At 36.0% G+C, this 24,545-nt stretch overlaps 1 protein-coding gene across 22 annotated transcripts in view; it reads left to right on the plus strand.

Moving 5' to 3' along the window:
• The window catches only part of PARD3 (par-3 family cell polarity regulator), a 676,839-nt gene that overhangs the window by 318,457 nt on the left and 333,837 nt on the right, over positions 1–24,545 (plus strand). For all 22 annotated transcript variants that reach the window (XM_077152059.1, XM_077152104.1, XM_077152083.1 and 19 more), the window contains one exon: positions 15,156–15,287. In XM_077152059.1, the coding sequence (XP_077008174.1) occupies positions 15,156–15,287 (132 nt within the window). The remainder of the gene's footprint in view (positions 1–15,155; positions 15,288–24,545) is intronic.

Below are 24,545 nucleotides of genomic sequence, written 5' to 3' on the forward strand. Positions count from 1 at the left end.
GATTGTGCTCATCAGACATAAGGAGTTTCCACAGATCCTCCCTGGACAACTCCATCTCCAATCCTAGCTTTTTCTGAAATGGCTGACCAGTTATACATTTGGCCAAATTCTCACATGGGGCACCATTCCTTAGGGTCTCCCTTCCTGGAAACCCAGAATTTTCCAGAACATCAATTTCTGGTTTCTTTGAACCCAAGAGTTCAGCTCTTAGCTTATCCTTTCCTGTCACATTTCACTCTAAGCTGTGAGGAGAAACCAGGCTGCACTTTCCACGTTTAATTTGGAAATCTCTTCTGTTAAATATCCAAGTTCATGGTTTTAAAATCTGCCTTCCAGCCAAAGCCACTAGTTAATTTTGCCAGATTATCTGCCATTTTAAAGCAAGGATTGCCTTCCTTTCAGTTTGCAATCACCTGTGCCTTATTTCTGTCTAGAGCTTCGTCAGAGGAATCTTTAGAGTCCACATTTCTACCAGCAGTCTCTTCAAAGCATTCTAGGCCTTCTCTATCAAGCTCCTCACAACTCTTCCAGGATTTTCCCCTTTTCATTTAAAAAGCTGTTCCAACAAGTTTAGCATTTGCAAACTGTAGCAGCACCACACTTCTCTGGTACCAAAATCTGTTCTAGTTTGCTAGCTGCTGGAATGTGATATGCCAGAAATGAAACAGAGTTTTAAAAGGGGAGTTTATTAAGTTACGAGTTTATAGTTCTAAGGCCGTGAGAATGTCCCAATTAAAGCCTGTGTAAATAATGTCCATATTAAGGCACCAACAAGAGGTTACCTTCACTCAAGAAAGGCTGATGAAGTTCGGGGTTTCTCTCTTAACTGGAAAGTTACATGGTGAACATGGTGACATCTGCTAGCTTCCTTTCCAGCCCTCTTATTTCTTGGAGCTCCACTGGAGGTGGTTTCCTTTTTCATCTCCAAAGATCTCTGGCTGCATGGGCTCTCATGGCTGTCTCATGGCTCTAAAAGGGAAGTCTTTAGTTTTTCTATCTTTTTTCTTTTTTTTTTTTTACATGGGCAGGCACCGGGAATCGAACCCGGGTCCTCGGGCTTGGCAGGCAAGCATTCTTACCTGCTGAGCCACCGTGGCCCGCCCGAAAGTCTTTAGTTTTTGAATAGATAAAATACTCATATGATTAAAAGACAATTTCTGACATGAAAAGTATGCAGTGAATGTCCCCCTTCCATACTATCTCCTAGTGCTTCTCTTCATGGGCAACCCTTAGATTAGTTTTCTGCACATATTCACAGGGGTGTTATACACAGATAGAAGCAAATATTCATATTGGCTTGTGAGGTCCATTAAGGAAATTATAGCATTATGGATATTAGAGGATGAAAGTAGCCTTAATGATAATGTATTCTAATTACTGAGTAGATAATTCTATCCTCTTTAAGTCTCCCTCCTAAATTATGGAAGTTGGCTGTCTGTCTAATCTTAATAAAATTTTCTTCCTTGACTTTGATCAAATTTATTTTAGTCCTTGAACAAATTTATGTAGTCTAAATACATAACACTTATTGGAGTATTCGTCTATTTTTTCAGTTTGTTTGTAATGTTCTTTGTCATGTATTCCTACAGTACTCTTATTATCCCATTCTGCCATGATTCCATGCTTTTATCCAAAGAACCTTAAGCTGTTTGTCATTTTCATTGCTGAATCTGTAGAATAGATGCTCAATAAACCTTTTTTGAATGAATTAATAAACATTTTTAAAAGAGCAGCCAGTAATTTTGCCCAGCATGTAATGAATTATGTGAAAATATACTAGTCATCTATTGATATTAATATTTTAAGTGGATGTAGCTTGATACTTGTTTGATTTGTTCTTTGCATCTTTGTAAGAATGCCTGTTTTAAACATTTCTTTTAAGTTTATTTTACATCTTCTTTATACTAGTTCAAGTTAAAAAAAATGGAGTGCATAATTTAAAGAGGAGAATCTACCAAGAAAAATATAGCATATACTTTATTCTCTGATTTTTGGATTAGGGGCTTAACTTTTAGATGCATTTTACTGAAATATTTTGTTATAGATTTGATGAGGAATCACATTGGAGTATCTTCTGATTAAGATTATTGAGATTGAAATTTTAGAGAGCTTTATCCTGCAGTAAAGTATTCAAAGCAGCAGATTCCAATTTATGCATATGTCTCATGACATTTAATTTTTACTCAGAATAGAAACACTTTATATGGATATTCATAAATGTATAGACAAGTCAAGTTGGGAATTTACAAGGAGTTCTGTACTTTTTATAAAAGTTTTCAATTAGTTGGAAGATACTGGATCAGGAGTCATTAGATTATCAGTGTTTTCATTTAATCTTTCAACATCTAAGGTGTATTAGTTTCAGATACAGCAAACTGAACCTTGGTAGCTATTTTCAACATAAAAGAACTTAATATTTAGAATTTGTTTCTTATGAAATCATTAGAAGGGTTTGAATAGCAAGTCATAGATTGGACCTCAAGGACTTTTCAGAACAGTACAACACTACAATTCAAGGGTGCACGGGTAGTTCGTGCTTAGAATGCCTGACTTTCATGCAGGAGACCCGGGTTCGATTCCTGGACCATGTACCCAAACAAATAAAAAATAAAAATAAAACAAACACTACAGATTAGGCTAGCCATGGGAGCTGCTACCTCTGCCCCAGTGTAGGGGGGAAGCTTTAGTTCTGTGCAGTTTGTTGAGTAGAAGAATGTGCTACAGTGGCAGAAGTCCAGGAACCTGGAATCTGCTCACCAATGCCTAGCCGTTAGCCACTAGCATTCCATCTCCAGGTGTCTTCACCTGTATAGTTAACTTTGGACCCCTGGATAGTGCCTCTGAGCACTGTCCTCTCCATAGCCATACTTGCCATTGCTAGCAGTCAAAGAAACAGTACTGTTGCCCATTAAAATTCATATGCTGGTGAATCCAGGTTGGCCATCTCCAGTTTGTATCCAGGACCTTATCTGCAGCAGAGTTTGGGAAACGTAACTTTGGTTTTCCAGTCTGTGAGACCAGGAAGACACAACACACTAGAAGAGGGAGAAAATGTTTATTGCTAATTAAATGCAACCACCACAGTGACATTTTGCTCTAAATAACATATATCTATCATTGAAGAAAATTTGGAAAACTCAGTGAAATAGAACAAAACAAAATTCCCATAATTCCAAAAACCAGTATTACAATATTGGTGACTACACAAACACAGACACACACACACCTTAGAATTGCAGTTAGAAATGCAAGTTTTCATTCTGATTATTTTTGCATTTTTCTCATATACAGAGTTCCTCTTGGTGTAAATTCTATTTGAAAATATTTGTAGTGTGTGCAAATATCCCATCATTGTAGACTGCACTATATTTTATTTACCGTTCTCCTATTGTTGGGCATTTATATTATTTCCATTTTTTCATATTACAAGTAACAGTGCTGTGAGGCATCCTTCAAAGGTATTTCTTTTTAATTGTTACTTATTCAACAGTGTTTTTTTGTACCTCAAATGGTTATTAATATAGGCAAGGGCCCACACTTTACATAGGAAGGGCTTTGCCTGCATATGTATAACTAGGTGAAATTATATTTTCATATAACACTCATAAAGTGCAAACTGCAATGAATTAGACTTTTGAATTCTTTTGCTGTACTTTTCCAATACAAATTTTCTAAACATGCTATCTCAATTTGCTGCTATTTGTGTTTTAGTCTGAAAGGTTTTTTTAATTTGTATTTATCTAAGTTAAATGTTCTTATTTTCAGTTATAAAAAGACTTCTCATGTTTTCAGTATTTAGAAAGTATGCTTAGAGGAAAGTATACTTGCTGAGCAGGCACAAAACATTATATTTATTGATTTCTGTTCAGTCCATGAGCATTTACGTTTTCCGGGTATTTCAGGATACTGTAAATTCTTAGCAGCATTTAGCGGTTTCTGTATAAACTCATGTAAATAAATTAATTAAGAGTTCATAGAATTGTGATTTATTGATCTCTAATGGTTCAAATAAGTTGACATTCTTGTATATGTCACCTATGCACCTATGTTGTTAATTGACTTTTCTTCCAAGTTGAATAAGTCAAATAAATGGTTTTAGAATAAAGATGCCAATCAGTTAAAATCTCTTATTTCTGAAAAGGGAAGTTCCATTCTGATTTATTAGGAAACTACCATGTTGGAATCTCCCTTGTGATTCAAAAATCACAGATGAGAGATGCGTCTTCCTAGTTGAAACAGCAATAATGTCACATTGTACTCTAAAGTTTACGGAGCAGTGTAGGCAGATTTTGATGCTACTAAAGCCAGCCGAGAGCTTGGAGAGGCCAAAGGGTCTATGGGTTTCTGCATTTGTTTAAACTTTTCATACTTTTATGTGGAGGTGTGAAGAAGGAAGTCTTGGCCTTTTTAAAAGTTCTTTGGGGTGTTTGCTCGTTAAAGTTTCCCAACACTTTGTGGCTGTCTGCCTTTTCCCATTGTTCTGGAGCCCATGTGCTCTTACTTTGTATAGAAAATATCTTACTAGAAGATGTATTCTCATTTGAGATTGTACGCGTGGTTAATATTTCATCTCAGGAAAGAGTATTTCAGTCAGTGTGAATACGTAAGTGATCTTTGTCATCTCTGGTCACCCTTATTAAGTCAGTGTCACTGTGAATAAAGAGGCAGCCTGGTACGTGGAGAGTGTTTGATTCATCCTATAAAGAAAGCTGTAATGAGGCACTTATCAGAATCAGCGTACCATGAAGTTCCAAGGATAAAGCCCTTGTACTATTTCATTGTGCAGTTATAAGATATTGTTCCTTTCTCTTAAATCAGAGCTGTTGCTTTCTTAAAGTTATAGCTTCCATAAAAAAACATTGACATAGGAAGATTTAGCATAAAAGTCTTATCTTGACTAGTTTCCAAGAGAAAGTCTTACCTGATTAGGGAAAGGGGAAGAAAGTGATAGGAGAACATATTGTCTTGGCATCATTAGCTTTTTTTTTTCCATTTCTTAAAGTGAGAACTTGGAATGTTTCTGACCCCCTGGGTTTATTATTTCTGTTTGATTTAGTAGCTTGGCATGTTTGGTATCTTTCCAATACCCCCGAAAGATGCAGACTCTTGGAAAAAATGCTTTCTTCTTTCTTAATTATGTCTTTGTCATCTCCCTTTCTGTGCTGTTAGAAGAGTTTGAGATCTTGTTGTTCTTAACTTTAGAAAGTTAATTTTTATAAACATGTCTTGTGGTGGATTTTCAGGTTCTGAAAACAGTTTTTCTGATAATATTTGCTTTTTGCATTTATGAAGTAATGAAAAGTATGAAGAATGATATAATTAATTTTGAATCTTGAAGATGAGCAGAGCTGACATTTTGGTGTAACTTCATGACTTCTTGTGGAGCATAGCTCGTACAGATGGTCATGGTCCTTATTACCAGTAGGTAATTATGCAATATATATAGTTCAATTTCTGTTTTTCTCAATTTGTGTTATATTGAGAGCATTGTCCTATGTCATAAATCATGATAGCTTGCAAAATATTCTATCATGTACTGATTTTTTATTGTAGTTGGTGTTTATTAATCTTATTTGGTCTTCTTCCTATTTTTTTTTCCAATACTTTGACATTTATATTTTGCCAGGTTTTTTTTGTTGTTTTGTTTTCCTATTTAAGTAAGATTTTAAAGTACCCTTCGGTGAGTTTCCTTATACATAAATTTATGATGGCATCTCTGATTATCTTCTTAGAATAGATTTTTGAAGTAAAATATTCATCAAGGAGATGAGCATTTTAAAAGCTATTGACAGTTGATTCCCATAAATTCATCAGTAATAAAGTGAAACTTAACTTATGGCTTATGTGAGAAGTTCTAGACAGGCTGGGCTCGGAGGTGGATTTGAGGGGATGAAGAAAACCAGAGATGAAACCAGTGCTTCTCCTGACTTCCAAAACTTCCTTTATAATTTAATGGTTCTATTTGGCTGAACATCAGAATTAGTCATGAACTTTTAAAGGAAGAAACATATGCACACCTGGAAATTTGTGTGTATTTTTTTAAAGCTCCTCTGTTGCTTCCTGAGTTTGGTCATTTTTTTTTGAGACCCTCTGGTCTACTGTAGAGGACAAGCATGTATGCCTTTGGGAGAGGACATTTGGAGCATTTACTTTATTTGGTTTTATAATATCTCACTTCTCTTCACACGTAGTTTGCACAAATTTATCATTTTCAAATGAAAAGTCTATTAAAATTGCTTTGTTTTGAGTTTTAAAGAGTACTACAGCAACCCATGGAGATATTGGATACTTCCTATCAATGTGAAACCAGAACTGGAAATAATTTTTCTAGATAAAAACAATGCTTCTGCCTAATGTTCTTTGGCACCCTTCTCATCTTAGTTCACAGTACATTTGAATGTACAGGATCAAGATGCTAAATTTCCCATATCACGCATGAGGTCACCAGTGCTAATTCACCATCAAGACATCTCCAGAAAATTCCTGCTTTCTGTTTTGTTGAGTGAGAAAACTTTTGCTATTGCTATGCAGACAGGATATTAACAATTTCATTGAGTCCTACTCCATGCTACTCTACAATAACTTCTTGGTTTGGGACAGAGTATCTATTGGATTTTTTATGCATTTTAATGAAAAACTCTATGTTTATCTATTTCTTTCTGCTCCTTCATGCCCCTTCTCAACACTGGCTTTCTTGTCTCTGCTTTGCCTTATTTATTCTTTCTGATGTGTATGGCCAATTGACATATCAGTAAATTTGAAAATACTATTTCTGAACCAGTACACTTGACTAGTTGACTGTTGAAAAAAAAAAAGAACAAAACACATTTGTCTTTGGGTTGTTCTCGAGCCAAGTGTAGCTGCTGACCAGTTACAGAAACTGTGCATTTAGAACCTCAAAGGTGGAGTTCAAGTAGTTCTTTAGAACAATGTTTCCTCTATGAGGAATTATAGCTGTGCTTAATGTTCTGTGGCATTAGCTTCAGGAGGGCTGAGACTTAGATTGTTCTCTTGCAATATTTGTATTTGTTAAAGGTTCCTAAAACTATAAATTTCAGCCCTCTATTTTGTATATTAAAAGATACTCATTTGAATGCAATGCAATTTTGTACTTTCAGTAGGCAATAGTTATAATCATTGTCACAGTAGGCCAATTTCATATGCCAAGCTCACTTCCTCTGAGTTGCTAATAACCTTAGTAAGTCTCATGTATTTTTGTGAAACTTTAGGAATATAATCTGTCTTCCCATCCTTTAAATATTATAATTTGTGCTCAAAGTTATAAAATCCTAAGGTATTATTGAGAAAACTTTTATTTGAGCATGGATGTGATATTTTTAGAGTTCACAAACCGCTCTGGAAATATAAATGTAAGGTAATGTCAGAATTGTTACTGAGTACTCTCACAGTTACAGCTGAGGGAAATGAATGTATTGGCTGCGTTTTTCTTGACTTTAGCTAGAGGACCAGGAAATAGCATTGATTGAATGATTATTTTGAACTAAAACATTTATATATAGTCTTTATACACTTAATAAGATTTCGGCCTCACTTCATCTTTTTAACTTGGTTTCTATTTTTAATTTTTTTGTTACTTTAGCTTATAAACCTACCTATTTCCAGTCATTAAGCTAGATCTAATCATTTCAAGTCCAGTTGTTAGCCTGAGAAATATAAGATGGGATATCTTGAGATGGCAGCATCTGGTTTCTGCATTCTAAATGGCCTAGCTTTGAGCAACGTTGGTTTTGATTCATGTATTCCAATTGCTGCTGTATTCTGGAGTGGCCATCAGAGAAGCGCATTCCAAGTGAGTTGCTTTACAATTTGTGGTAGAAGTGATTTCCTTTTACCCCAGCTCTAAACCTGGTTTTGAGGTTTTGGTATTTTCATGTAATGCTGGCCAAGTGGTTGTGTGTGTGTGTGTGTGTGTGTGTGTGTGTGTGTGTGTGTGTGTGTGAGCTCACGTACTTACTATGTGCCTGGCATGATGCTTAGCGTGCTCCATGTTATACCTTGTTTGAGCACCCTCCGAGGTCAGGTAGTGCTGTTATTCCCATTTTGTTGGCAAGCCTGAGAGAGTTTGAAAAACTCACCTGACAGTTAAACCAGCTGTTAAGTGTTGGAGTTGTGACATGAACCCAGATAGTCCAATTTCAAATTCTGTACTCTTAAAAATAGGCTTCCTTTTCCCCCACCTAATTACAAAATTTATACATAGCCGAAAAGTTCATTTAGTTGGTTATTTTAAACTGTAAAATATTTCATAATAATGGGCATCTGTTTATTAGAACTGGTACAATTTTTTAAAACCTCAAGAAGTCTATATTATGTTGTCTTAAGTAAAAACATACTGGTTTTCTTCATATCACTATTCATGATCTAATTATGTTGATCAATCTCCATTTCTTTCCCCTTCCAGATTTGTGGTTGTCTGTTTTTCACTAATCCTTGTTGTTAATATATTATCATTGTTGTTGTTGTTATTTAATCCTTGTAATTAGTGCTATCATTATTGGAAAATCATATGCTAAGGTATTCTCCTTGGTATTTTGTATATATTGCTCCCATCAATATAACAACTATAAAGTAAATCATGATAGCGTTGGATTGTAGCCTAAAGAATGAAATACACGTCATGATAAAAGTACATAATTGAATAAACAAATAAAGAAGCAGAAGGGACAAATCTTCGTTACAGAAGAATTCCAAATATTTTAAGTAATGCTTCCCCCTCCAGAGATGGAGTTTAAATTCCTTTCTTCTTCAATGTTGGCTGCATTGAGTGGCTTGTTTGCCACTTCAATAGAGTATGGAAAATGAAAAATAGTAGCTGTATAGTGAAAAAGCCTGACAGACACCCCTAACAAACAGATTAAGTTCACCCTTCCCAGTGATACCACAGGAATAGCATGTACCCCAGATACGTGAGGATGAGACAAGGCTTCTTCCCTGTCCTTTTCTTTCCCAAAACTCAAGACCCCAGTTTAATTGTGAGAAAACATCTGGGAACCCCATTGGGGTTGGAGGTTCATTCCAGCAAACACCTGACCAGCACGAAGAGGTTGTCGTGGTCACGAAAATCAAGCAAAGGCTGCAAAACTCATGGGTCAGAGGAGACTAAGGAGATAGGAAAACTAGATGTAATGTGGGGGTCCTGGATTGGAGCCTGGGTAAAAAAAGCAACATCAGTGGGAAAGCTGAGGAAATGCAAATAAAGTCTGGAGTTTAGTTAATGGTTACCAATGTTAATTTCTGGGTTTGGGCAAATATACCCTGATGTAAGATGTTAATATTAGAGGATTTGGGTGAAGAATATATGGGAAGCTTCTGTACTACCTTTGCAACTTTTCCATACATTTAAAATTATCCCAAAATGAGAAATTAAAAAAAAAATTGTAAGGTAGGATATGTCATCTGCAGTTTACCCTCAGGTGACTGGAGCCCACAGGTCTGTGAGCATCCTCATACACCTAGCCATTCCTGAAAGATCTAAGTTTCCTCCTTGGAAATGAATTATATTAAACATTTGTCAATTGATTTTGATAATTATTGACTCATGGTTGGCATCCATTTCCATGACAAGCCTGAATTTGACAAATACTCATGGTTTTTAAACTTGCTGCATTCTTGTGGCTGGGTACTCCCACTTAAAAAAATGTTACTTTATCTTTTTTGTTTATTAAAAAAATTGTTTTAGGACGGGCCACGGTGGCTCAGCAGGTAAGAGTGCTTGCCTGCCATGCCCGAGGACCTGGGTTCGATTCCCGGTGCCTGCCCATGTAAGAAAAAAAAAAAGAAAAAATGTTTTATTTTGCTGCTTACTAACATTCATGAAAAAGTCCTAAATTTCTGCCACATACAGGTAGAGCCTTGCCGAGAACCCTGACCACCAGCTCAATAATTGTTTCTGTGAGGCAAAGCCTTGGAGTTGCAGCTTAGTCTACCAGGAATAAGCTTCTGTCTCAAGGAATTGGGTGTGATTTCTTTTTAATGAATTGTAATTGGTTTGGGGAGGGGTGAAAGGAGAGAATGTACACTTTCTCTACCCTGAAAGGGGTTTACTTCATAATTAGAGTACTGCTACCAGTAAGTGGCAAGTTAATATGCATTTCCCGGCCTGAATGGCTTTTTGACACCTGATGATGTAGCAGTAGATTTAGATGATGAGAAAAATCCCTGATCACAGCAGTAACATCTGTTTTTTCATGGCAAGAGGGAAAACTTCCCAACCACTGCAAAGCTGAATGACTGTTTGAGGGCAGCCTCATAAGTGGAGGATTAAAGTTAAAATTTTTTTTTAAAAGAAAATGATTCCTTCAGGCATTTTTCTTGTATAGTCTTTTAGATAAGGTAGTGACTTTACTGTAATACATTATTACATTAGAACCATTAGAATCTTTGTAAATTTTGCATATTGTTGCTACTTGTAGATGTTTATAAGTCTAAAGAAAAATATTTCAGTTTTTTCTTTTTAGTATAATATGTATGCACACATACAGAATGGAGGAATTCATTTGAGATGGAGCAATATTTAAACTGTATTCTCCAATTCATTGTAAATGCAATACTGACATTTTGAAAAAAATATTAATGGCTACAAAATTTAATGGTTTGGTTTTCCCATCTTTAGATGATGAAATATAAGTGTTACAAATACACCTACACTGACTTTTGTAGTGGGTTGCAATTTGATCTATAAATGTACATGGATAGTATTAAATAGATATAGTTAAAACTACCATATTAAAAAATCATTGACACTGAAATTCGTATTTTTAAATTAAAGAGACTAGCATGCATTATATCACAAGTATATATTGAGAAGTAGAAAGTACTTCCATGTTATGCTAAGAATTGATATTCTCACATCATGAATACAGATTCACAGTTTTATATGACTACATTGCAAATACTTGATCCAAACTTTTGGCTGGATTGTGAAGAAGAGCGTGGCTGAAATGCTAATAGTGCCTTCAGGATGTCATCAACAAAATAAATGTGTATGGTACATAGTGATGAATAATATTTTAGAAATTGTTCTCATAATTGATAGTGACAATTACTATAATAGATTCAGCCTTTCAAAATTATAAATAAATTAATACATGGGATGCAATAAATGATGAGTTATTCATTAAAAGATAAAGTGCAGTATATATGTGCATGTATGTAGGTGTTTTGTATAAATATGTATGATTAAGAGGCATGCATAAATATAAAAAATATGGATTCCTTATTGACTTTCCTATAACAATGTTGAATTAGGAGAACTTTTTTCTTATGCGGGATTAATATCAGCTTTATTTTTCTCATCCCTAAACTACTCAGAGTTGCTTCTACAGATATAAAAAGTTACAAAATTTTTCAGACGTGATTCGCAAGGACAGATGTCTTTTTTTAAATACCCATTACCTGTCTTAATATGATTGTTATATGATACTCAATTTTAATAAATTACAATAGGCATGACACAAGGTCTATACCTTTTAGTATAAATCTAAAAATACAATAATTTCATCTTGATGCCTTATCCATTCAAAAAATAGATAAAAGTGTTCTTTAAAAATTCTATGATTCTGAAACCATATGAAGAATGTAAATATGAAAATATTCAAGAAAACGGCCTCCATGTTGATGTAGACCACTGTACTAAGTGGTTGGGTTTAAAGATGAATGGGAATGTTCTGCCCAAGTTTCATGGTAATAATGGAAATGGCAATTTCCATTAGAACTATAATTAGAAGTAAAATTAGAATATAGTGGTGACAAAAAGCATGGCATGATTACCTCTGTTGAGAATTAGAGAATGCTTTTTAGAGAAAGTAGCATTTGACCTGGGCTTTGGCAAATGATAGGTATTTTTATAGAAGGAATGTTACTGGACGGCCAGGTCTGAAAAAGCATAAGTAAAGGACTCCGTGTGCAGGTGCAGTGAGCACAGCTGTCTGAAAGTTCCTCTGGTCTACCTGCAGTGCTTCCCATAGGTGTGATGTGGTTCAGCAAACGTCTTAGAAAAATCCTGTGCTGGGAAGCAGTGGAGAACTCTTTTAGAGAAGGTATGGCTTCAGCCAGAGTCCAGTTAAGGGATACCAATGAAAGATGGATCTTAAGTAGGTTGATGGCCAAGGAATGAAATGTTGGCAAAAGGTATTGAATCTGCCAAGCCTAGTAACTGACAATTAGAGAGGAAGGAAAAGATTTTCAATATTTTGGGGAAGAGTTGGTGGGTTCATATAAGAGATAAGTTTCATTTTGGGTCTGTTGAATTTGCAGAATCTTTGAGACTTCCTGTTAAAGATTCAGATCTGGATCTCAAAAAAATGATTGGTGTTGGTGACCTGTGCCTAGAAATTATCAGGGTAAAGAATTTGGAAATTGCCCAAGGAGGTAGCTCTAAACAGTCCATACAAACACTCAATAAAGGCCAAATTTAAGGGAAGAATGATAACATATCATTATATTTATCATTAAAATGATGGTGAATCAGAAAGAGCAATCAATGCCAGTAGCATACTGGATTCTAAAAACGCAGAAAAGTAAGAGTTTTGCGGCCTCTGATCTCTTCGTTTTAATGATATACTTTTCCCTTTGTAAATGACATTTGGCACTATGCAAACATCCAGTTCCCCTCTCAACTTTTCACCTAACAGTTTTTGCATCCATTGATTATTGTTGCCTGAATGAATTATTTCATTAGGAGTTGAAAATGTGATTTTTCTAAATCTATTATGTATTCAACTTCCATTACTTGTCATTCTTCTGAAAAGCCAAGTTTCTCCTCATTAACTGGCTCTGTTTGGTTTCTGTAAAATACAGTTCTTACTGCAAGGCAGAATAGACTTTTAATACTTTCTATTTAATTATGCATTTTCAAAGTAAGGAGGTGTTGTAATCACTCCCTGCAATGGTGGAAAATGAGTATAAAATCAGGTCCCTTTTCTTTGTAGATATTTGAGTTTCTGTCATTAATAAGTTTGACCACCTTTTATGATGTTATTTAAGTTTCTCGTCAGTATGTTTATTCCTATCCTGTAACGCAACGTCTCTTTTCATTTGTTCTGAAGTTATCATAATCAAATTTTAAGAAGGGGCTCTTAGTATTTTGAGATTTGGTGAGCTTTAGCTCCCTTATTTGCTTCATTCTTTTCTTTAAACTTTGACCATTTCCTCTACTTACCATTTCCATACTATAAGCCAAGTCAGTCCACAGTCCCTGTGCATGGACGGGCCTCTTTATTTTAGCAACATTTCCTTTGCACTTGTGGTTATGCTTCATTACCATTTTCTTGAGGTACAGTGACCAGAAATGTATAGAGTTTACTTCTAGTAAAACTTATTTACTTGCTGCTAAAATTTAATTCTGGTACTGCATTTCTGAAGTTCATTTTTGGTTTCATAGATTAATTCTAAAAAAAAAGAAAAAAAAAGATAACAGTTTCAGAGTTTTGTTTCAAAGGTTATGTTGGTAAATGTGTGCAATTTTTTTGTTTTTTGGTTGGTAGATTTTCATATGTCATAGCATTTACAGCGAATACTGTTTTAGTGTGCCACAAGTTCCATACAATGTATCGGCTTCGATACTGGTAATTTATTGGCTCATGGTTTCCGAGCCTACAAGTCCAAGTTGAGGCATCTGCAAGACCGTGCTTTCTCCCCCAAGACTGTAGCATTCTGATGCTGGCTTGCCACAATCCTTGGGGTTCCTTGGCTTGCATCTCTGCCTCCTGGCACAGGTGACATCCTCTCCTTCCTCCCTCCTTGCTCTTCTGGTCCCCACTGGTTTTCTGCTTCTTCCTGTGACCTTCTCTTTCCATTAAGAGAAGTAATCCAGAGTGAGATGCACCCTGGTTCAGTTGGCCATACCTTAATGAAAAACAGCATCTTCAAAAGATCCTGTTTACCGTGGGTTCACACTCACAGAAACATGGGTTAGGATTAAAAACATGTCTAAATTGGGGAACTTAATTCAACCTCTCACAAATACCTAGAATATGAATTCATTTTTAAGTTCTTTTACTTGGCGAACTCATGAAGCAAAAGAAAACATTCTATTGGTCAGCGGCTAAGGTCTATACCATTCAAATATTTCAAATTGTATTTTTTGTTTGTTTTATGTTTCAACTGGTTGCTAAGATAGTTTAAGTAGAAAAGAATAAAGAAACAATTATATATATAGTATTTGTAGCCAAACTACTCTTAACTGAGCTATTAATGGGAATATTTCAGTACTTCTCTTAAAGTGGAACACTGATGTAAGTGGGTCGAATGAATGTTAGAATTTTGATTTGTTCTTGTAGGGGATATCCAGATTTAGTTATCATACTAAAAAGTTTGACTTCCCTAGCTTTCTCATTTCTTTTCAGATCATTGACATTAAATTTGACAGTCCAAAAGCTGAAGTAAGTTGTTATAAATCGTTATTTGGAAGAAATACCTAGCAGCATTTGACTGTTCTAGACATTATTAAATAAACATTTATTGACTAAATAGGTTGATTTGTACAGACATCCGTTGTCTAAAGTATGTCCGAGGGAGCAATCATGCATCTATAATGCAGTGTGTTGTGAGAAGCTAATTTTCTTTCTTTACTTGATATTTCAGTGACTGCTTATGAGCACATGTGAAGTAGGTGTGGGTGACAATTCAGGCCTAGAGAGTCTTAAGTATTTTGATCAAAATAAAAAATTAGAAGGATCCAAATAAAGAGCAGATTGACTTGTCTTCCTTGTTTTGAAAATTTGGGGGGACTTATGAAAGTTGCCTCACAATATAAATTATAAGATTCAAAAGAGAAAAGAACAAATGCTATGCTGGAGAAATATTTCTCACTTCCGGTGTATGTGGTTGGCCTGGGAGGTTGAACTGGGCAGGAGCGCGCGGGGGCTGTTTCAGCCTCTTGCGTGCCTTTGCCTCTTGTGGCCGGCATCCTTGGGCAGCCTTTAGTCTCCCCTGTCCTAGGCACATTCCTGAGGTCTAATCTGCATGGAATTTCCCCAATCAGCTATTTTGTGTAGGCTTGGGAAAATATTTGAAATATGTGGAATCATTTTTTTCTGCTGTTTTTGAAGAAAAAAAAAACAACCCAGTTATGTCATTAATTTGCAAGGACTGTTTTTTTTCTAAGACATCTTTTTTTTTTTCTTTTGGAACAGAAAGATGAAAACTACAGAAGCCTCCCACGGGACACTAGTAACTGGTCTAACCAATTTCAGAGAGACAATGCTCGCTCGTCCCTGAGCGCCAGTCATCCCATGGTGGACAAGTGGCTGGAGAAGCAAGAGCAGGTAAATCAGCGAATCCTACTACAGGCGTCACTGGTGTAGCATCCTGGCCACACCCCCAAGATGTTTCCCCATAACAATGATGATTGAAGGTAAATTATTCCAACAAACTTTAAGTACCAGGCTCTTTGTTAGAGTTCATCTAACATAAATTAAGAATATTTCTGCAGTGGTCCCTGGTCAAAGATTTTGTCTGAGAAGCTCTGATTATTTGCTACAGATTCTGAAGGATCATGACTTTTAGACTTTGTAATGTTGCTGAGGCACAGGTATTTGGCTGCAGATAATGCAGTTAGTGAAGAGACTTTCAAGGCAGACCACAGACTCTTTTCTCCATTGACAGACAATAATGCACAGGATCTGAAGAGGCAAATTAGATTTTTCTCTTATGCCAGACTTCATTTTATTAGAGAAACATGTGAAATAGTGTTGTTTCAGAATTTAGATTGTTTTATCAGGTCTGGGGATTTATCCCTTCATAAATATCCAGGACCTGTTTTACATTATTTAGGTACACACGGCACTGTAGTCATTTACAATTCATGAAATTAGTGTAGCTTACCACGCAATATAAAAATTGTTTTCCGTCTTGGGGAGAGTGACTATTTGCAAAATAGTTACATCGTTGTTAGAGAAGCAAACTTTCCTTAACATCATATGGAGACAAAAAAATTTAACCTGTAAATTTGAAGGTATGAATTTCAAATTTTTCCAATGTTCTTCTAAAATCTCAATTTTTAAAATTGTTAGTCACAATATTTTCTTTATAGCTAGGATCCCCATGTTTTCTTTGTTAGTAAAATGTGCATTCTTGGCCACTTGTTTATTTCCTTAGAGAATTCCCCATCCATGGAAAACTGAGTTGAGTACTCAGTGAAAGAATGTTTTGTCTTTGACCTGATTCAATAATTTTTAAATTCATAATAATTCTGTTGCTTAAGTATCGGAATAGGTGTTTTTTCCCATTTAGATTAGTGATATCAGCAGAGAGAAATTGCATTTTACTTACTTCATTTCTGTCTATGTTTTATCTTGTGGATCTCCTAAAATAATAATTATGTATGTGAGAGGGTGTATGGCAAATATAAAACAATAGCAAAAAGGACAGTATTTGCTTTTGATGTCATTGATGCTATGACAAAAATACTTTATCATGATAAATGCTAGCATACAATCATTGCAGGATAGAAAGCCCCTGGAAATGCTTTTTTTTTTTTTTTCCCCACATGGACAGGCACCGGGAATCGAACCCAGGTCCTCTGGCATGGCAGGCAAGCATTCTTGCCTGCTGAGCCACCGTGGCCAGCCCTGGAAATACTTTTAATACAATTTTATTGAGATATATTCACACATCTTATAATCCATCCGAAGTATACAATTAATGGCTCACAGTGTCATCATATAGTTGTTTATTCATCACCACGATCAAATTTAGAACATTTTCATTACTCCAATTGAAGAAATAAAAATTAAAAAGAAAACCCAAAGCATCCCATACTGATTCTCTCCTCCCTTTTATTATTATTATTTTTTGTCTTTATTTTATTACTCCTCTACCCACATACCAGTCACAAGATTTTTACAATCACATAGACACATGATTAAAGCTATATAGTTTTACAATCATTATCAAATACCTAGGCTGCTGGATTCCAGTTTAACAATTTCAGGTATTTCTTTCTACCTATTCTAAAGCACTAGGAACTAAAAAGAAATGTCTGTAATGAGTCAGCAATCACAATTATTTGTTAACTCCTAATTTCTCAGTTCTACCTCCTCCCTCTCATTTGATCATTCTCTCAAACTTCAGGGATATCTGGGCAATGACCATTTTAACTTCTTCTTGCTGAAACGTGATATCGACCTTATGGGGTAGAAGGATGAAACTATTTGATGTTCTTGGAGAGACTAGTACCTCTAGGTTTCAGGATTTATCTGGTTTAGGAACAATCTGAAGACCTTACGGTTTTGAAAAAATAAGTTTACTAAGAAAGGCTTTTATAGAGTCTTAGGTAGAGCCCAGGGTGTTCTTTTAAGGTTTCCAGGAATGCTGTTAGTTGGGGCTTGGCATACTGTGTCAATTTGCAATATCTGGCTGTAGCTTGCGTAAGAGTAATCCACAGAATGACTTCTCAACTCTGTTTGAAATCTTTTAGCCAGTGAAACTTATTTTGTTACATTTCTTTCCCCCTTTTGGTCACGAAGTCATTCTCAATTCCACAATGCCAGGGTCAGGCTCATCACTGGGAGTCATGTCCCACTTGGGGGGTGGGAGTAGTGAGTTTATTTGGAGAGTTGGCTTAAAAAGAGAGCCCACATCTGAGTAGCAAAATAGCTTCTCTGGGGGTGACTCTTAGGCATAATTATAAATAGGCTTAGCTTTGCCATTGCAGAAATAGGTTTCCTGAGGGCAAGCTTCAAGATCGAGGGATTAACTTATTAAATTGGAACTCCCTAATGCTTCAAAGTATATTAGAAATTCCCTCAGTGGGGAAAAATAATTTTAAATAGTAAAAAATGTATGGAAGTTCTATCTAGGTAATACTTTTCTCAAAATAATACCAGCTTTTAAAGTTAATTTCATTATCACTTTTAAATAAATGCTGTTCAGATTTAGTTTCGCTTAGGCACTGGGGTCAGACTAGCTTGTCAGTCTTACTGGCTATTTGTCATATCTGAGTTTTCGGTCCTTTACTAAACCTGCCCATATCTTAGCCTTCATCTATCAACCAGGGCGTTCCCAGAACACAACTCACAGGGCTGCCTTGTCAAATGATGTAGAGGATTTAGAATCACGCCTGGCATCTAGAAGCACTCAACAATTCTTAATATATGAATTAGAAAAAATGCAGCTGCCAATAGAAAACATAACTAATGGCAGACTAAATAATAAGGAAAAATTCCTAATTAATAGAACATGAAGTCTGGGGGAAGGGACGGCCAGAAGGCTGAATTTTGCAGCTCTGTGATGACATCAGGGATCCATGTCTTTCAGCCGGCATAGCACACTGGCTTTGTTCTCCAGCCTGCCCCTTCCAGCCAGAGCTCCAACCATCACTTCCTACAGGAGAGGAAGGGAAATAGGGCAATAGGGCAATAGGGCTTTTTTTTTTTTCTTTCTTCATGGCTCTTTTTGAAAACAAATACGCTTTCCTCACAAGCCCCTAAGCAGACTTCCTTTCCTGTTTTGTCAGCCAGAATTTCATGACATGCCTACTTGTAAATCAAAGGGAGTGAAATGACCACAATTGGATTAGACTAATTGAGCTAATGGAGATGGGGGCAGGGGTGGCCAAGCCTGATTACTCATACCTGAACCTAATTGGGGTTCTGTTAAAGCAAGAAAGGAGGAACCAGTCTTGGCATAGGTGGGGGTTGGATGGCAACCAATAAATCAGTAAGTATGACTTTTCAATGAAAAATTAGGAGACAAAAATCGGCAGCCCCGTATTTCTAAAATGTTGCATTTAATAACATTGTAAAGATATAAAGTAACCTATCTTACTATTGCAGTTTTGTAGATCTGTTTTAAGGAAGTAGTATGGTTTTTCTTTGTAATTTTGGTTATAAAATAGTTTCTTTGGAAAAGGGATGGCATTGAGAATCCACGCATTTTCTTTTAAAAAAAAACTGAACTTTTGTTGGTTATTTGAAGTATTTGTTGTATGTTTTAAGCAGGGTTTTTGTGTATGTGTGAGTGTGTTTTTTAAAGCATGCACTCTTATTCTCTCAGTCTATGAAGATAACATTAGCTAATTGATTCTTAAGCCTAAAAACATCTTCCTTGGCATAGTTTAAAAAATGATCCCGACACTAAAATTGATATTAATGAGGCTGTGTATACCTGGAAGAGTGGAAGCCATTGGTGACTTCCCAGCAGCAGGATAATTAATTAGTGTGAATACTGTTCAGCAGGCAAGGACGGTAGAAGGAAACCCATTTTAAAAATTTGTATACCTGAAAGGGTGGAAGCCATTGGTAATTTCCCATCAGTAGGATAGTTAATTAGTATAAATACTGTCCAACAGGCAAGGACAGTAGAAGGAAACCAATTTTTAAAATTTGATATTATGAAAATATGCTTTTTGGGGAGAAGAAGAAGAATAGGTTTCACTGGAAAGCCAGTGTAACCATTCTCATTTAATTGTGAATTTATTGTTTTAAAATTCTCCATGAGTCATCAGGCTTTAGTGACCTGATACCTGTTTTGTGACTTCGTTTCTTCTTAGTTTTTGTCATTGGAAAGATAACAAAGCGATGGCATCTCATTATATAAAAGAATGTTTTATGTACTTAAAAAAAAATCCACTCTCTGTCTTTACTGTTTGGGCTTCACCAGGGTAGAACTGATGTCTGCCTTCCTTTAGTTATGGCATCTGGACCAGACAGGTCAATGGAGTTCTAGGTTTTATATGGCTTTAATGGGTTTGTTTCTGCTCTATTTCCTACTAGAGTGCTTGTCTCTCATTATCTTTGCTTTTGAAGGCAGTTGTGGCCACATCAATTCTACCAGTGGGAATAAACTCTAGGGATGAAAGGACAAAAGACTGTTGAGCTAGCTGAGCTGGCTGCTACCTTTAGAAGCTGGGGGTGCCTTATTCTTTGTGTGGGATTGGTTTGTAAGGGGATATTGAAAAGTCTTTCCCTTTCTCAGAATGTTGGTAAGTTTTGCTTCTCTGTAGCAAAAGGTAGGTGATGTATGTTTTTAAAACTCTGCACAAGGAAGCCTCTTGGTCCAGCACAGTGTAATCTCCAGAAACAGAAGTCTTTGCTTCCCAGTGACAGATTTACCATGCTCAGATAGAATAGCCTCTAGCAGAATGCTTCATCAGGCTCATCTCATGCTGCCGAGGACACTGCACTGTAGCTTGAAAGAAGATCTTTTTCTCCAGTCAATCTTGTAACTTCCTTTTGGCTGAGGGATCTCAGAGGAAACACAAAGGATTTGACAACTAAATGGGTTGTTGTTGAAAATGCGTTACCTGGAGCCCTTGTGTTCCTGAAATTTTCACTCTTTTGAAACCCCAGAAGCAAGCAAAAAGCAGCAAAAACTTTGGTTTTGATGATTGGCCATGTTTTAGGAAGTTTGAATTCCTTTTAACCATTACCATCTCCCTGCCTGTGCCTGGAATATAATTTAATATTGGCAGATAATAAGTCATAGCAGACTTTGTTCTCATATCCCCACACTTTATTGCAACTAATAAATTCCACAAAAGAGGAGACAGGAACTTTACAATGCTTGATTGGAAGAATTTAGTAAAGAAAGTAGAGGGACCTTAAGGGAAGTATAAGCTAATTGGGAGCTTGCCATTTTCACTACCTTCTCTTGGTGAACAGGCCTGTACCCAATTAGTAGAAGCCTCAAGGAGGTTGAGAGGTGCTTTCTCCCACCACTTCAGCTCTACTTGAGAGGTCTGACTGCCTGACCTTTAGAGAAAACTCCACGTTTTAGGGTTCTTCCCTTTAAGTGAAAGCTTCATTGAACTGGCAAATTTTACTAAAGAAAGTGAACTGTGAGTAAAACCACCTTAAGTGTCATATATTGCTGTGATGACACAATTCAAAGGTGACATTGAATATGTTGTACCCTGAACTTTGTACCCTGCCAGTCAAAAAGGGGTCCCAAAATCCAGCACCAGAGCCTCAAAGCTAGAATTTTAGGAGCAACGGCAATTGCTTTTGTACCTTTTACTTTTTCTAGGCACCTTTGTGTCTTTCTTTTTAGCCACGATTCTTTGCCTCACCCTTGTCTTTATGCACAAGAGAACATTCCTGACCTCTTATTATTTATTCCTTCTGAAATGAAAATGACTAATACGTGGTTAGTGTCTACATATACCTAACCTGTATTGGTTGAGTCCTAGATCTTAAAAGTAGAAAATAACTATGTTCAATAAAAATACTTTTAGATAAAATAATGATAGAGAATAAATGTCACATTGTTTGCCTTAGTCTCACAAAAGGGTAGTTTAAAATTGCTTATTCTGACACTTTTTAAACACTTATAAATATTTACACATTATAAATAACATTCAGATGATATACAGTAAATACATTAAAAATCATAGAGAAATTAGTTTCTATGAAAGTGTTTCCTATTTACTTAAAAATTTTTTTTTTGGCATATAGTATAACACATATACAAAGCAAAGAAATAAAAAGCAATAATTTTCAAAGCACTCTTCAACAAGTAGTTACAGGACAGATCCCAGAGTTTGTCACGGTCCTATTTACTTTTCATTATAATTTGATTAATGAAATTAATTTTGAAGCTCTAAGGTAAAAGTAAATTTAACAAAATTAGAGATTATGTTATGTGTTGTAAATCATTAAATATACAGGAGTAACAAAGCAGTCTTACAGTTTTCTAGGTTTTACATGGGGGCAGGCTCTTTTTTTTTTTTTAAAGTATTTTCCATTCAGGTCAATGAGTGAACCATCCAGTAAATAACTATGGTACTAGGTTCTGTCTGTTTTAATTTGATATTATAAAATGACACGTGTTGGGGCAGTCAGGCTGAAGTTCTGCTTACATAGTGCTTTTTTTTCCTCTGTAAAGATGGAGGTCCACTTTCTTTCCCCAGGTGCTTAATTTAGCCTTTTCTATATAGAAAAAAAATTTTTTTTCTGATTTTGTTCAGACCTAGGACTTAAAGAAGTTGGTTTACAGATTATGAAGTGAAGATAATTTCTTAATTAACAAATTTAGGAAATGACTTCTTCAGAAATATGATTATAATAGCTATAAACTTGCCGGTGGGATGATCACAGAGTCATAGCATTAAAACAAGAATGCTCTAGAACTTCTGATGTTAAGTAGTAATTGAAAAGATGGGGGTGGTTTTTTCTTAGCCCAAAGGCACTGAGTAACCAAATGACTATTCTGGTTACTTGAATAAAAATAAAGCTCCCTCACTCCAAATTCTAAAACTCTACAGTTTTCTGTTAAAACTAGGAGGGCTTATTAATTTCCCATTTGGCAAACTTTGGAAAATTTGTGCAGAAGCAAACATAAGTGTGTTTATCTCCAGTAATGACAAATGTAGAGACTAAAAACATCAAGATTGTTTTCAAATTAAATTTAGTTTTCTTTATAAAATGTCAGAGATTTGTTTTTTATATAGTAGAAATCTGTCATGTTCATGATATGCCAAAAACAAAATCACAGCAACCTTTTAAGAACGTTTTGTTATCTGGGTATGATTATTTTGATGTGCTTTGTAAGTAGGGCGATTGCTATTATAATGTACATCTTAAGGTCTTTGGGCATTATTAAATTTTGAAATACATTGATAAGGGCATCCTACATGTATAGGACACACGTCATTTTCTCTGAGCCCTGCCTGTTTTCTAATTTTATTATCACAGGGCCATGGAATAGAAACTCAAGGGGAAGCACAGGGCTAGCACACAGGGGGCTGGTGGGCATTCTCGCTAGGGGGCCAGGCTGGGTTCCTGGAGAATCTTGCCAGCCCCATGCATGTAGGGCCCTTTGGATGGGGTTTCCTCCTGAGAGCAGCAAGCAGCATCTCACCCTCACATATGCGTGTCAACAAAGGATTCTGAGTCTTGGAAACCTGTGTCAGGATGGAACAGCTGTGCCTTGGAACCCTGGCCCTCCAATTTGTGGGTCCTGTTTTCTGACTCTATAACTTGCTGGTTGTGCAGCTTCTGGAAACTCTGCAAACTTCATTTTCACTGTTAGCGAAATGGAGAAAATAATCCCCGTGGGACAGATCTTCTTGTTTGTTTTCGAGTAAAGACTGACATAGCACCTGTCAAAATGTGGCTCCTATGGCTGCTTCATCATAAGCACTCATTAACTGTCACTTTCCTTCCTATCTTCCATTCGTGGTAAGAAAAGATTTAATTATTACCCCCTCAGCAACGCTCTCTAGGGGCAAGTAAAACTAACCTTCTGTTCTCCTTCCATATTGGAAATGCCATTTGGTATGCTGGTCTGGTTCATTTTCATCCTTTGTGTATTTCTGATGCCTTTGTCATCCTTTCTTCAAGAATTGGATTCTTGCTTCTATGGCATCATGTCAGCATTAGAATACAATTTAATCTTTTTAAATCATCTCTGGTTCTTTTCTGAAGAACATAATCTGACACAAGAATGACATTAGTGCTTAATCTCTGTGTCTGTCTCTCTCTTTTTTAAAAAAATATTTCCTTTTGTTTTCAATGAACATGCTTGGTTTTAATGTGATTACATGTAAGAAAACCATTTGAGAATGCTAAGTGTCTCAGAAAGGGCTAGAACACTAGGCTTTGGCTTGACCGCTTCCTAACATCAGGATCCTTTTGTGATAAGAATGAATCTGGGGCACTATGTCACTCATCTTTTTTTGGGAAATGGATTATATAATTTTAAGAGGTTCTCGCCAAATTTTCCTCCTCCCTTATAATTGGCTATTTTTATTGCTTCTTTGGCCTTTGGAGCTAAAAGCGTGCAAGCAGCAGGGAAGCGAATCAGAAATTTTACTGAGTGAAAAATCTATGGTGGAATATGGATTAACTTTCACAAGGAATCTTCAGTAGCTGATTTTCTTGCCTGCAAATGCACCTGCAAGATCTAGAAATTTAAAGCTTGCACAGTAGATAAAGTCTCGAACCTCAGATGCCTTTTTTTATTTTTAGGTGCCTTCATTTTTAGTCTCGAACCTCAGGTACCTTTTTATATTTTTCTTGCAGACAGTCTTAGAGATTTTTGTTATGAATTGCAAGTTTAAATATGGGGATGAAAAGAATACACGATTCATACTATAACTCTCTTTATTCTTACCCATCTGTATGTCATTTGTTTTTGAAATTTTGTTAATTATTTCTAAGTTCACTGAGCAGGGGAGATGCTATTCTCTAAACAATCCTGCTTAAGAAATTGCATTAACATTTTCAGCCTACAGTATGTTGTTTTTACTACCAATTTCCTGCAGCCTATGAGGAAAAATTGACTCACTCATAGGCTGCATTTTAATTTTAGAATTTAATGATATATAGGTAGCTGTACTTTTTATCTGTTCTGCACAGGTTTTTGCCAGCTACCTTGAACATAGTCTTAAAATGGCTTAGAAAAATCCTGTTTTAACTGCAAAAACATTATGTCCGATGATTTTATGTTCTTCTCCTCTCACCAAGAGCTGGACATATGTGCCCTAGAGTATTTCATTGGGTCTGTATGTCTTTTTTATTCTTCCCCCTGCTCTTAAGCAGATGTTATCAGGGGTCTGGCATGTGTTTTTCAATGTTATTTCC

This window comes from Tamandua tetradactyla, chromosome 1 (assembly GCF_023851605.1).
Source record: "Tamandua tetradactyla isolate mTamTet1 chromosome 1, mTamTet1.pri, whole genome shotgun sequence".
Taxonomy (NCBI): domain Eukaryota; kingdom Metazoa; phylum Chordata; class Mammalia; order Pilosa; family Myrmecophagidae; genus Tamandua; species Tamandua tetradactyla.